General features: G+C 40.3%; 1 protein-coding gene across 6 annotated transcripts in view; it reads left to right on the top strand.

Annotated features, from left to right (window-relative positions):
• SPoCk (secretory pathway calcium atpase) overlaps positions 1–13971 on the top strand; it is a 56584-nt gene that overhangs the window by 39252 nt on the left and 3361 nt on the right. For 3 of the 6 annotated variants that reach the window (XM_064689462.1, XM_064689461.1, XM_064689463.1), the window contains one exon: positions 6092–7805. In XM_064689462.1, the coding sequence (XP_064545532.1) occupies positions 6092–7805 (1714 nt within the window). Of the gene's footprint in view, positions 1–173; positions 304–1721; positions 1883–2309; positions 2370–6091; positions 7806–13971 lie in introns of those variants that run through there. The other 3 variants (XM_064689464.1, XM_064689466.1, XM_064689465.1) reach the window with 3 other exon arrangements.

The following is a 13971-nucleotide window of genomic DNA, read 5'->3' as shown; positions in this document are numbered from 1 at the left end:
TTCGCTCACACGCTGCCTCTCTATCTCTGTCGCTCTCATGCTCCAGCTGCTGCGCTCTTTACAGGTCAGCTTGGTCGCCTCAGTTCGCTATTTGCCGCCGTTGTGTATTGTACACGTCGCCTTCGTTGTCTTATAATTCGTAATTACAATTTTTGTATTCTGCTTGGTGTAAAATAATAAACAATAAGAAAAAGAAGCAGTTAAATATAAGCAAACCCAGGAAAGTGCATAACAAATCGAATTGAAACAAAAGGCAATTGAATTCCAAGTGCTTCAAGTGGCATTTCATATTCCATTTGTCGCGTGAGTAAAACCGACAAATGTCTCACGCGCTCTCTCTCTCTCTCTCTCTCTGGCTCTGCTGAGTGTGTGTGTGTGTGTGTGTGTGTAGCTGGCTGTCTGGCCGCTCTTTTGGTTGTTTTTGTGCCGCTTTTTTTGTTGTTCCGCTTGTCCATGATTGTCGCTCATTTTATTCGTCTATTTCTACCTGTCAATGTACATACTTACAAACATATGCACACGTCTATCTCCCAGCCATTTATCAAAAATATGTACTCCCATCAGAGCAATCATCAATTCAATTTTGTAGCAACGTTTTACCGCTTTGTTGTTTGACAATAGGAAAGTGTCTGTTTAGTCGTGTTCGAAGCTTCTCAATCGCAACGCCGGCAAAGCTCCCGAAAATCATTAAAACTCAACATAAGATCATAAAAAGAGTCCACTCCTGTGCCAAGGCAACAAACACGTTGTTCGTCTTACGTTTATATCAAGTAAAAGTGTTTCACGCATTTCAAAACAACAGGCAAACCAATTATCGCCGTACCCTGCCTCAGTGCTTCAATTCCCCGCCTTAGTTCGCATACAACGGCCACGTTATCGTTTTTCTACCAAATACTTCAAGCAAGAAGCAAAACATTCGCACAATTCTTCAGAAACTTGACGTCACTAAAAGACATTCATACATATTTACATACATGCATAAATACCTTCAATACTTGTGTATGCTTTAGTGAACATGTGTGATTGTGTCTGCAATTGGCATACCAATGCATGCCAGTGATCGCTCCAATTGGAGTCTGCTTTTTGTCTTATTGGCAACGCTCTTCGTGGCATATTCCGATTCAGCCGTACAACAACAATTTGTTTATTTCGCTGTCCGCTTTGTTATTGAAGTGAAATTCTTAATGCGAAATGAATAATCAATTCCATAGGTGCTTATAAATATCTATGCACGTAGGTTCATAGAGAGCTGTCAATGACCCACGTCGCCTGATTAAAATATTCAACATACGTTTTGAATTAAATTCTTGTCTTTGCTCTGATGATAACCTGATAAAAAATGATCTATAAAATAATTTGAGTCAATTCTTGTTTGTTAAAATGTTTATCGCAAGCGATGCTAATTAACGTTAACTCCATACGCAATTCCATTAGCAAAACTAGACGTTAGATTTTATTTATATACATTTATTATTTTATTAAACATAAATCCGTGAACGTGCTTATCAAAAGCAATTACGTCAAATGAAATTTCAAAACATATTATTAGCATTGTTTCCAGAGAATCGTACTTCAATACTTGTGCAAAATAGAAAATATAAAAGTACTAGAATAAAATATATATGCACTCCCTCGATATTATTCATGTTCGCAAAGCTCTCACAATTAAAGAAATAAAATTGATTAAAATAAAACTAACCTCGACAGGCCCCTGCTGGACTCCTAGTACACTGCAAAGTTTTGATTAGCGTGTTATTTTGTGTCGTCTACGTTTGTTAAATGTCGAGTGAGTGGGTCCGGAGCCCGCACTAATGATAAGAATTCATCCCATCGACGTCATCGTCTTTGCTTTATCAAAATGATAGTCATCAATACGTCTGATGTAAGTGGCATTTATGATTGTTATTGGTTGTGGGTATACTTCATCTTATACTCAACTTTCGTTATACCCTGTACACAATTTAAATGTTGTTCTACGTGCACCTGCGCACAGACACTAGGAAGTAATTCTTACGTCCGTGCGTCCATCTGGGGACTACAAGTGCTTACCACTCATCATTTGCCATAAACCTATCTATATCGATTTCATTATCTCGTATCGATAGATGTTTCACAATCATATGTTCATGCCTGTCTGCGCAGCAATTCAGAGCTGGTACAGAGTATCAACTAGTCGAGCACTCTCGTCTAGAGCACCTATTTTTGTATTTTTGTTTTCGTTTTGATGTGGTTATGGTGCGTGATTCTTCTACTCAAGCGGTGTCGGTATCAAACCAAGAATGTATATATTTTTAGAGCTTTACTTGCAGGAGCTTAGAACGATGCTTAGAACAAGGCGTGCGATAAGCATATACATTGACGATGATCAGGTATACAAATATATCTGCTTTGAAATGATCAAGCATTTTGTGAACGTCCCGTTATAAGTAAGGTTTTCTTGGCGTGGGGAACCACTCGAATATATCGGACCCTCCGATCAGCCTCACATGCACGCCTTTTTGGCTTCAATTACGAATCATTATAGTTTTGCATTGCTAATCAGCTCAATTAATCATTATGGCCCTAGACCTGAAAGTAATGGAAAATAAAAATTTTTGCTGGGATAATATAGTTGTATGATAATGTGAAATTTATGTACAAGTAGCTGGTTTTTAAGATCGGAACCGACTGGTACGGATTTTCAAGCTAGAGATTTACGTACAGAGTGTCAAAACCGGCTAGTGCTAATGAAATTTTAATATTAATTAGCCAAATGCCATTATCTTATGCCATAACAAATATAGTGTGTTGTGTTAAGGGACAGATCATGCAAATATACTCATTCAGGATTCTTATTGCACGTGTACAATAAAAAGTGAATTTAGAATCGTGACAAAAGTGTTTACTTCTGGTTGCTTATCATAGCAAAAACTAGTCTTTTGTTTAACCTGGAAAACACCTTTCCATGTCTATTGAGTAGATAAAATAGCTCAATTCTGGCTAAAACGTTTTAAAGCTCGACACAGCCGCAACTAGATACATATTTGACTTTTGTGCTACGCAAAACTAGACAACTTTTAGTTGTTTTCTGAAACTATTTTTTTTTCGTATTTGACGGCTGAGTACACAAAGCAACTATGGCAACAGGGGTCAGGTGGGGTTTAGAGGGGATGTGGTAGCTGTCAAAACACCAAAGTTCAATGTAGGCCAGCGCAAGAGTTGGAATATTGTGAAAAAAACAAAAAAAATATAGCGCAGTCACAAGACAAAAGCATTAGCTTTTTTTACAGTGTATAAATAATTGAATAGAGGTAGAAACGCGGTTTAGTGTCTAAAACTATCGCGGGGCAAGGGTAGACATAACATTTTTTAATAACCAATATTCAGTTTGTGCACAGAGTATGCAAAGAGAAAAGTTTTCTCATTCATCAGACTATTTGTAAAAATCTGATACTCACAGAGAACACTTTTCTAACAGAACAGTTTCTGACAATAAACTATAAAGATAAAGAAAAAATATTGTTTATATGAAAGCTTTATTTTATGAGCTGGAAGATATTATAGTTCGAGGTTTATCATACAGCAATTAAGTGAAAAATGTCAAATATTCCATGAAATGCTCTAATGCGTAACAAGTCAAAATAGATAACCAATTTGTAGGGTATCACAAACACTTGATACAAAGCGGAGTAGGCAAACTCTCCAGACCAAACACGGACGGTCTTTTATGTTGATATTGAGCTTGGGGCTGTGTCTGGCTGCTGTCGATGCTATTTTAATTTGAAGTAGCCATCGGACAAACAATCTGATGTGGCACTTGACTTGTTGATGGATTTGTGCCCGCGAGGGACTTGGGGGCTGGCAACAAATCTGATAAAACCAGCAGCTAAATTCGCATAAAACTCTGAATTTAATTTCGCAATTAGCTGTCTGAAATATTTCAATTGACTAAGTACTTTAAAACCCGCAAAAAAACCAGACAGTTGAAAAATTCACAAAATTAAATGAATATAGTCGAGCTTCGCTAAAACAAACAACGAATATTTCGTATATTTTATTGTCAATTTTCAAAGCAGTTTCAATCATTCTGTCTACATTTTATGCACTCACACTTTGCCAATTTCGCTTGATTTGTGAATGATTCTCTATAGCGTGGTTTGACTGTATGTGCATGCATAGTATTTAATTTGCAACCGCAGCACAGTTTATACGTTTAAATGATGCATGAAGCCTAAATAAACCAAACCGATTATAACTCCCACTGCCGCAACTGCATCTGTGACAGTTCTATGCACACACTTGCAAAGGGTATTAGGATTTTTCTATGACATGTGATGTTTATTTGAAATGACTGTTTTAACAATTTTTAAACTCACATGCATACACTTTTGAACAGTATGTCGAGTCAATAATCATGAAATTCTTGATTGAAATCTAGTTGTCTTCAATAGGCATTCATCAATTATTATGTATGAAGGGTATGTAATACTTGTCATAAGGCAGACACTTGCTTCTATCTGATTTAGTTTTGTTCATTTCTATGCAATCACGAAAATCCTGCATTGCATAACATGTAACAGTGTAATTTACGCCCGCCCGCTTTATTTATAACCCATTTGTTTCCATTTCAGTTGGAGCTATCGAAAATTGCATTTAATTAAAACGCGCACAGCATAGTTTCCATAATGAAATGCCTTTGCACTAAATAGTTAAATGCTTTACCTTGGTTCTCTGTCTGGCCTTTTCGATTGCAGTCCGAATCTCTACCCCGATTGCTTGTCGGACTTTGAGAGATTTGGGCAAAGTTAAATGCCAGTGGGCGAATAATGATAGGGTTGTAAATTTGGTTAAGCAGAATTCGGAGGTAGCCTCTAGATATTCAGAGAAATATCTTGGTAGCATGGTTGGTAAATACTCAAGTTATGAATAACTAGTTGAAGAACAAGTTGGAATTCCCAATGAGTTACATTTTATTGTGCGTTCGCAACAGTGGGGCAATAAAAAGTAAACTAAATCCGGGAATACTCCAAATTAAAACCAAACCCCAAGCTGGAGATTCCAAAAGCTCCCAACACAACTGCATATCACATTGGCCGCACAGAATTTACGACCTGTTCCCTCTCTCACACACACGCACACACACACACACGCACACACACACACACTCGCAATTTGAATTTATTTTGCATGAATGCAGCCCAGACACAACTTCCCAATGCCCAAGCACCCCCAAAAAAGGGAGCGAGATCTATAAAAAAATATGAAAAGGAAAAAAATAAATTAAAATAAGAAACGTTTTTAATGCCAGAAAGTCACGTATTCAGCCATTTGCTTGTCGAAATCACGAGTGGGTGGCAACCCTGGCTGATGGTTGACTCCCACCCCCGCCAGCTGGACATGACAGAGGCAGACCGGGTGCACATAACAAATGTTGACAACTAAGGAGGCGAGGGTAGAGCTCATGTGGCAAGAGTTTCGGCTTGGGCATTGTCTGTTTGTCGGTCTGGCTTTGTGCAACGACATGAATGATTACAAACTTGTTGGCGAGTGTAAATTAGCTGCAAGTGGTGAACGGGTTGCTATGGCAAAATGTGCTGTTGTCAAGGCTTTCCATTTGCGGTCAACAGGAACATGAAATGGAACACCCAAAGACTGGAAAATCAATAAAGTTTTTGGACAAACTTAATGGAAAACTTTATGTCTGGATTCATTCAGAATAGCCCACGACTTATGAGTGCGTCCATAATGAAAGTTGAATTCACAATAAAACAAAAAAAGAATGAGAACAATGTGTTGGGAAAAATATGGAAATAACGAGGAGAGGGGGACCTTAATATGAACATGTAAATATAGCTCATGACCCAGAAGAGTTAATGGAGATCGCCAAGAGTTTAGCAAAAAATGTAATTCATGGCTATTTACTGTGTGAGAAACATATCACTAAGATCAGCTTACTATAACATATACTTATGCATTATATAGATTTAAATACTTTTCTGCTCAGGCATATCTCCACTGAGAAGATCTATTAATATGCATTTTTTCTGTCATTCATTTACCTTGAAAGTGAATATTGTAAGTTAATTGGAGACTTTTCTTGGCTTTCCCACAGACGGGTCTAACCCTTACACCCGAAATGCTGCTCTCCACCTCCGAGTCATCCACGCACAGCGCCTCCGAGGTAGCCGGACGCTTGCAGGTAGATGTGCGGACCGGCTTGAAATGGACAGAGGCAAAATATCGCGCCAAGATCATCGGCCACAATGAGCTCAATGTCATCGAGGAGGATCCGACTTGGAAGAAGTACATCGAGCAGTTTAGGAATCCTCTAATCCTACTGCTGCTCGGCTCCGCTCTCGTCTCGGTGATCATGAAACAGTTTGACGATGCCGTCAGCATAACCATAGCGATTCTCATTGTGGTTACGGTCGCCTTCATCCAGGAGTATCGTTCCGAGAAGAGTCTGGAGGAGCTGAAGAAGCTGGTGCCACCAGAGTGCCATTGCCTGCGCGAGGGACGCCTCGACACATTCCTCGCACGCGAACTGGTGCCCGGCGATGTGGTCTATCTCAATGTGGGCGATCGTGTGCCCGCCGATGTGCGTCTCTTCGAGGCAGTCGATCTCTCCATTGACGAGAGCAGCTTTACCGGTGAAACGGAGCCGGCACGCAAGATCACCGACGTGCTGCTAAACAATACTAACGTCAAGGATCACAGCAACATGAAGAACATTGCCTTTATGGGCACCCTGGTCCGATGTGGCAATGGCAAGGGCATTGTGGTCAGCACGGGCGAGCGCAGCGAATTCGGTGAGGTCTTCAAGATGATGCAGGCCGAGGAGGCGCCCAAGACCCCTCTGCAAAAGTCGATGGACATACTAGGCGCTCAGCTGAGCTTCTACTCCTTTCTCATTATTGGCGTCATCATGCTGCTCGGCTGGCTACAGGGCAAACCTCTCTCGGAGATGTTCAACATCAGCGTCTCGTTGGCCGTTGCCGCCATACCCGAAGGTCTGCCCATTGTGGTGACTGTCACCCTGGCACTGGGCGTCATGCGCATGGCCAAGCGCAACGCGATTGTCAAGAAGCTGCCCACCGTGGAGACATTGGGCTGTGTCAATGTCATTTGCTCGGACAAGACCGGCACGCTGACCAAAAACGAAATGACGGCCACAATTATCATTACTTCGGACGGGTACATGGCGGACGTGACTGGTGCCGGCTATAATGACCAGGGGGAGATACACATTCGTCACTGCAACAACGTGGAAATGGCCAAGACGAATATTACGAATCTCCTAGAGATTGGCGCCGTTTGCAACAATGCCTACATACAGAACGGCACGCTCCTGGGACAGCCGACAGAGGGTGCTCTCGTTGCCGTTGCCATGAAGAATGGCATGTATGCCACGGCCGAGAACTATGTGCGCATCCAGGAGTATCCCTTCAGCTCGGAGCAAAAGATGATGGCCGTCAAATGCATACACAAATACAACAACAACAAGGAGGAAATCTTCTTTGCCAAGGGCGCACTCGAAATGCTGCTACCCCAATGCACCAAATATCAATTTGGCACCCAAACCGTGCCCCTCACCAAGCAGAACGAGGCCGAGTTCCTGGCCGAGGCCTATGAAATTGGACGCAAAGGCTTACGCGTGCTGGCCCTGGCCAAAGGCAGATCCATGCAGGACTTGATCTATTGCGGCTTGGTCGGCATCACCGATCCGCCGCGACCCCTCGTCCGGGAGTCCATTGAGATGCTGATGCAGAGCGGCGTTCGTGTCAAGATGGTCACTGGCGATGCCCAGGAGACGGCAATGGCTATTGGTAAGTTTTTGACAAATGATTTACTGAACGAAAATGAAAGGGGTTATATTTTGGGAAGCTTTTATTTACGGTTTCCTTATAATTTTGATCCCGAAACGCCATGAATTAACCATTAAAGTTAGTAAAATGACTTGGCTATGTCCATGTGTCTCATAGATCCGATCCCTCTCTGCATTACATATGCCTAAGTTGCCCACAGTAGCAATCGGTCGATAATAAATAATTACTTTGGCTATATTATTTGATTGGTAGTAAATAACTGATATTTTGAATGAAAAACGATGGCTGAAAACCCATTAAACGTTTCCGGATTAAGCCAAGACCTCAGTTTGTACACCTAGTTTTGCATATCCTTGAGCCTTGGTATGAGCCCGAACGTAGCAAGCTACGTCCAAACCCGGAAAAACTTGAATCGGTTCGTGTTTGGCTACTTTTTATTCAATTAGTCCGGCTTAAAGTTCGATTTAATGGTTAGATCTGGGTCCGGTACAAACCCTGTAAATATAGAAAAATATTAGGCATATATTTAATCTTTTGGCACAGCTTATTCGCTTTCTTTTCATCTTGTCAATTAGTTGAAAACGTTTGCAAAATGATTTTCCCATAGAAGTTTTTCCATTTGTCTCTTCGATCAGCGGCGCATCTGTCAAATCCAGTTAAGAAACGTTTTTCTGCGCTCCGTTTCAGCTGGTTAGGGTCGACAAACTTTTCTGCCTAATTGAATTCAAATGCCAAATAAGCCAACAAATATCTCGGACTGAGCTGACAAATTTACTTTCTTTTTGGCATAATCTTAACTCAAAACTCAATTAAAAGCTCTTTAGGATGTGCTCATGTTAGCCACAAATTGTTGGCTTTAACTTAAGTGCCAGCGAGCCCAAAACTATGCAAATAAATTTGTCAACGCTGCGTAATTAAAAGTGGCAGCCCGGCACGCCCACAAGTGCCCCCCCCCCCCCCCCCTACTCTTTGCTTAAATCACCACAATTTATGCCCGGCACTAAAATGTTTTCAAGACTGGACTATGATGTATGTGTGCGAGTGTATCTATGCATGGCTGGCACTCAGAAGTCAAGGGTTAAGGGCGTGAGCCACATACAATGGCTGCCAGCCTGTCCTGACAGCCGGACAGCCTAAAAGTATGCAAACAGAATTAATTAACCATGTCAGTTGAAGCTGCTGAAAGTTTTCAGAGCACAGTTCTCAGCTCTCAGCTCTCATCTTTCAGCTCTCAGTTAGCCGCAAGTCGAGTTCCACTTGAAGTTTTTAGTTTAGTTTAGCTGCACTTGGATGCAAGTTAGCTTCGCCCGTTCCCGGAGGAGCGTGTGTGACAACTGTACTTGAACGTCTCCAGTGTAACTTTCAAGTTTGCAAGCGAAATTTTGCTGCGAAAGTTCCATAAAATTTGCTAGCAAAGTGCAAAGTGCCTTCCTAAGCTGATGACAACTGGAATGCACTTTGAGCCCAACTTTTTCATTAACTACAAAGATCTTAAGTTTAACCATATATAAGTACCTAAATAGAAGCCGCCAACGGCTCGTTTGAGGCGTGCAACGAAAAATTCACCAAGCTCAAGGAATGTACACTGCCAGAAAAAAGTAACTCAAAATACAAAGGGTGGCACATATATTGATATAAATCAAGATTGAATATAATAATAAGAGAAAATAGTTCTTGGCATTTTGAAAGTGTGGTTAACAGAAAAAAAAATGAATTATAACAATCTAAATTCGTTTCTTTTTTCTGAGTGTACAGTAAAATGCGGTTAGGTGAACGCAGCAAATTGGAAAAGATACCGCACAAAGCGCGCTGAAAGCAACAAAAAATGAATCAAGAAATGAGGAAGAAAAGGGAAAAACGGTACAGGAAACAGGTAGCGACATTCTCCTGCTCAGCGCTGCCTGTTGTCCTGGCGCCCGCAGGGCGAATAGAACCAGACCCACATCTAATATCCTGCCACGCACAGGGGTAGCAACAGCAGAAGCAGAAGTATCTGAACCATCAGCAGCCGCATCGTCAGTCGCTGAAATAATTAACTGTGGCCCAAACTCCCCATCGTCATCGTCAGCGTCATCGCCAGGACTCATCACCATCACCATCACCATCACCACCATTACCATCATCACCATCATCGCCATCGCCATCGTCATCATTTTCGTCTGCAGCAAACAGGAATTCATCAACATGGACAACAACTTTTGCTCCATTTGTAGCTCCAGCTTCACTACCTTTCCGTGCAACCTCTTGCTTCACAATACCCTACGTTGAAAAACTTCAATTCACATTGCAGCTTTTTTATATGCTTATACGAGGGGTATAATGAGTTTGACAGTTTGTTTGTAACATGTCTTAATATCTTTAAACTTAAACTTAGCTTAACCTACCGCAGCCAACTTAATAGCTTGGCCTTCACTTATGCATTCTCAGGCGCAGCCAACTTAATAGCGTGCCCATCACTAATGCATTCTCAGGCGCAGCCAACTTAATAATACGTTAAATGCTGCATATACTAGATCGCAAAAGTAAATCATCTTTCGTTTATGTTTACTCTTTTTAGCCCAAATATTGCTATCGATAGCTTTTTATTTATTTATTTAGCTTAATAGCTTTTAAATAATTGCTTTTAATGTATTTTTTTGTTTGCTACAGGGCATCTAAAATGTTTTACTTGCTTAATTTTTCTTTATCCATTTTTTTGCTGCTTGCAATTTTCCTCTCGGAGCAGTGAATAACGGCATAATTATAGAATGCCCGTTTCATCGGGGAGAAGTAACTGAATTTGATTTAAAGCCTCGAGCTGCAGACCTGCATATTGATTGAAATTTGACGTTCAAATTGCAAATGAGTTTCCGCTACACTCCCCTCAGCGATGTTTCCCCGTCTATCTGTTATTATAAAGACCCCAAAATCCGCTTATGGGGTATGCCCTACCTAATTGGCCACTAGCTTGGCCCCCCACAGCCTATTGTCTAGTTACTGACCAGTTTGGTTGAACTAATCCCCAGTAATTTGTTGAATACGTATACTCGTATGTACGACTAAGTATGACTACTAAGGATGACGATGACTGCACCCAGACAAATAGATAGATAGATAGATAGATGATGGACAGACTGACAGGCGGACGGCTATATTGAGAGCTGGAGCAGACTTAATTGAGTTGGTGTATTTCATTTTCAATTTGGTTGCCAATTATGCTGCCTGCTTGCCTGTTTTGTCGTTAGCTGCTTAAATAGAGCTGCTTCTGCTTTACGGCTAATTTAATTTGCGGAATGTTTCTCTGGCTCAGGTTTGTACGTCTCAATGGCAACCGCAAGCTGAGTGTCGGGCAATACCGCAATTGTAAAATTTCTAAGTATTTAAAGATTAATGTAAGCTAAAATGTTCTAAAGCTTTCGATGGTTTTCCTATTTGAGTAAAGTAATGGAAATGTCGACAGTTCCATCGTTAGTGTTGCCTGTCATATCGATTATTATGAAAAAACCTAGAATTTTTTTTTTTTAATTCATATTTTAATTATATTCTCGACATTAACATGCTATAATGAAGAATCGATTACATCGATAACTATATCGATTTCTTACACTAGCAAAATAAACGCTCGCATTTTCGTTCTTGCCAGATTGTTAATTTTGTACTATTTGTACTATTGAAGTTTTTTCATAGACTTAGATCTTTTATGCCTTGATTCATTTTTGTTTATTTACTGAAAAGCTTAAGTTTAAATCTAATCACATGGATTAATTGTGAATGATGTAAAACCAATATCCACAATAATAATGAATATTAAATTCTAATTGCCAGACTGATGCTTCTTGATTTGTATGTTCATTTGAATCGCAAGTTTTGAATTCAATCTGAGTACTGTCTTTGTAAAACATAAATAATTGGTTTTTTTTTTACTCAATTTAATTCATCGATTTCACATCGTTTAAAGATGCATTAATGTATGAGCATTTGTCCGAACTTATAGTCACGTCTTGATAGAAAATTAAGAAAAAAGCATGCTTTCGCAAAGGCCAAGCACAAGCAAATCTTAATCAATGCGACATATCCGGACTGGAGTCACGCCTTCAGATGTTGCTGACGCTGGCGATGTTATCGCTGCTGCGGCTGCTGCTTCTGCATTTCCCTCAGACTTGACACATATCCAATTAGCGAAGTGCATTTGGAAATGCAGTTGTAATCCAATAGGAGAGCCCTGACATGCAACCGAGGGTGTTGCACATCAATCGACGCGACGCCTGGCGCTGGTTAACAAGGCAGACTGACTTCTGCCCAGAATGTGCCCGAGCAGAAAGCCAAACGGAAGCCAGAGATAATCTCGCATCGCTGGCCATGGCAGCAGGAAACATCAAGGGAGCGAGTCGAAAGTCATCAGCAGCAGCAGCAGAAGCAGCAGCGTTGAAAGAATTGTCACGTATACGAAAGTCGCTTAATAAACACAAGTACAAGAGGCATGCAACAACCCAATCCCAATCGCAATCCAATCCCCTCCCCTCCACAGCAACTCGTCGGTTGGCAGCTACCGATATAAATGCAAATGTCACAAACAGTTCGCTTGGGGCGAACACCACGCCCACAATTTTCCATTACCAAATGAGAACATTCCGTGCAAGTTGTTGCAAGCGCTTGTTCTTCCATTTTGCTGCTCGTTGAATTTTCCTTTGTTTTTTGCTGCTTTGATTTTATTTTGATTTTTGTATTTTCATTTGCTCTCTCTTTTTCGGCTGGCAACTCAAGTGGCATGCTGCATGCGCTTGTTGCATGCAGCTCGCTTAATATTTTCATAAACTTGCCCGTCGTCATTTTCATACGCTTGCAACTTTTGCCTGTGCCGCAACCAGCAAAAACTTCTCTAATCCGCTTTTGGCCTGCGGTTTTGTTTGCTGCGACAAATTTTTAAAAACTTTACAAAGTTTTTCAGCTCTTTCACTCTCATGTTGCTTTCAACTTTGTTGCATGCATTTTCCACATATTTTAGCCAGGCATTTATCAACCATAACAAAGTTTCAAATTTGACGAATTTGTTCGTGCTTTTGTTACCAGCCTCTGTGACATGTATTGAGGGCCTGTTATACCAGCTGGTCGACGCCTTTTTGGATATTATTTCCACTAATGCACTTTTAAAGCATTTATAATGATACGAATTTGTGTACAATGGCCAAATATTTGGCATTTTGTACACACAGTAAATATTCTAAATAATATATATTAAAAACACCTGCGTTGGGGCAAATTAATATTTATATTTGCATAATATTATGAACATATTTATTTTTTGAACATTCTCGACTTTAAAAGCCGTTGCGCGAATTTTCCAATATCATGTCATGGCACAATATAATAATGAAAAAAATCCCAAATTGCAATTAAGTCTTTTTTCCAACCTTTGTCACAACGAACACGGTGACAAAAAAGTTTGATGAAAAATTGTTTTTCTACTTTTTTTTCTCTTTTATGTTTGTGTGAAAACGGCGGCCTTTGAAGATTGTAGCTTGTAGCTGGGTTTAATGACTGCTCGTTTCTGGGCGTGGCAGATGTGCTGCTGTCATCAGCACAGAAATTGAAAATCCATTTGAAATTGAATTTTTTTCTCTCCACATGCACACATATTGCCAATATTTGCAGATTATGCTCAACCTGCGGTTGTTTGCTATTGATAGATTTTGCGGTCAATGGCAAACATGAATTGCACGTGAGAAAACTGCTGGCACAGGTGTGCGCTCACCTCCAACTGGCAATCGCAAATGCCAAATGGCAAATGTTATGACTCCTAATTTAATAATAATTATTTTACGATTGCTTGAGCTATGTAATTGTACATAAAAGTGTTTGTTAAACGATAGAGCTGGGACACTTAAATGTTCACAGAAGCTTCCTTGGAGTCGAGGATTCGACTTCAAAGAGTGGGAAGGCGTTGCTGATAGTTTGTGTGACCAAAAGGAAAAGATCAGCGGATCAGGCAGGTCCTATATAAATTGAATCTATAAATAATAAATTAGTAGAAACTAAGAAATCATAGTTGATTGGCGCGCATTTCAGAAACAATTTTAACTTGCCTTTTAATAATTATTCAAATAATTCGGACAACTCCAAGTAATTTCTGCTAGTGGAAAAAGTATTCTTTATTTGAACGATTAGTTGTAATAATACTTGACAAAAA

This window comes from Drosophila montana, unplaced genomic scaffold, assembly GCF_035044405.1.
Source record: "Drosophila montana isolate Dmon_TW-CO22-7 unplaced genomic scaffold, ASM3504440v1 contig_3218_1, whole genome shotgun sequence".
In the NCBI taxonomy this organism is placed as follows: domain Eukaryota; kingdom Metazoa; phylum Arthropoda; class Insecta; order Diptera; family Drosophilidae; genus Drosophila; species Drosophila montana.
This window is presented reverse-complemented; position numbering and strand designations above follow the sequence as displayed.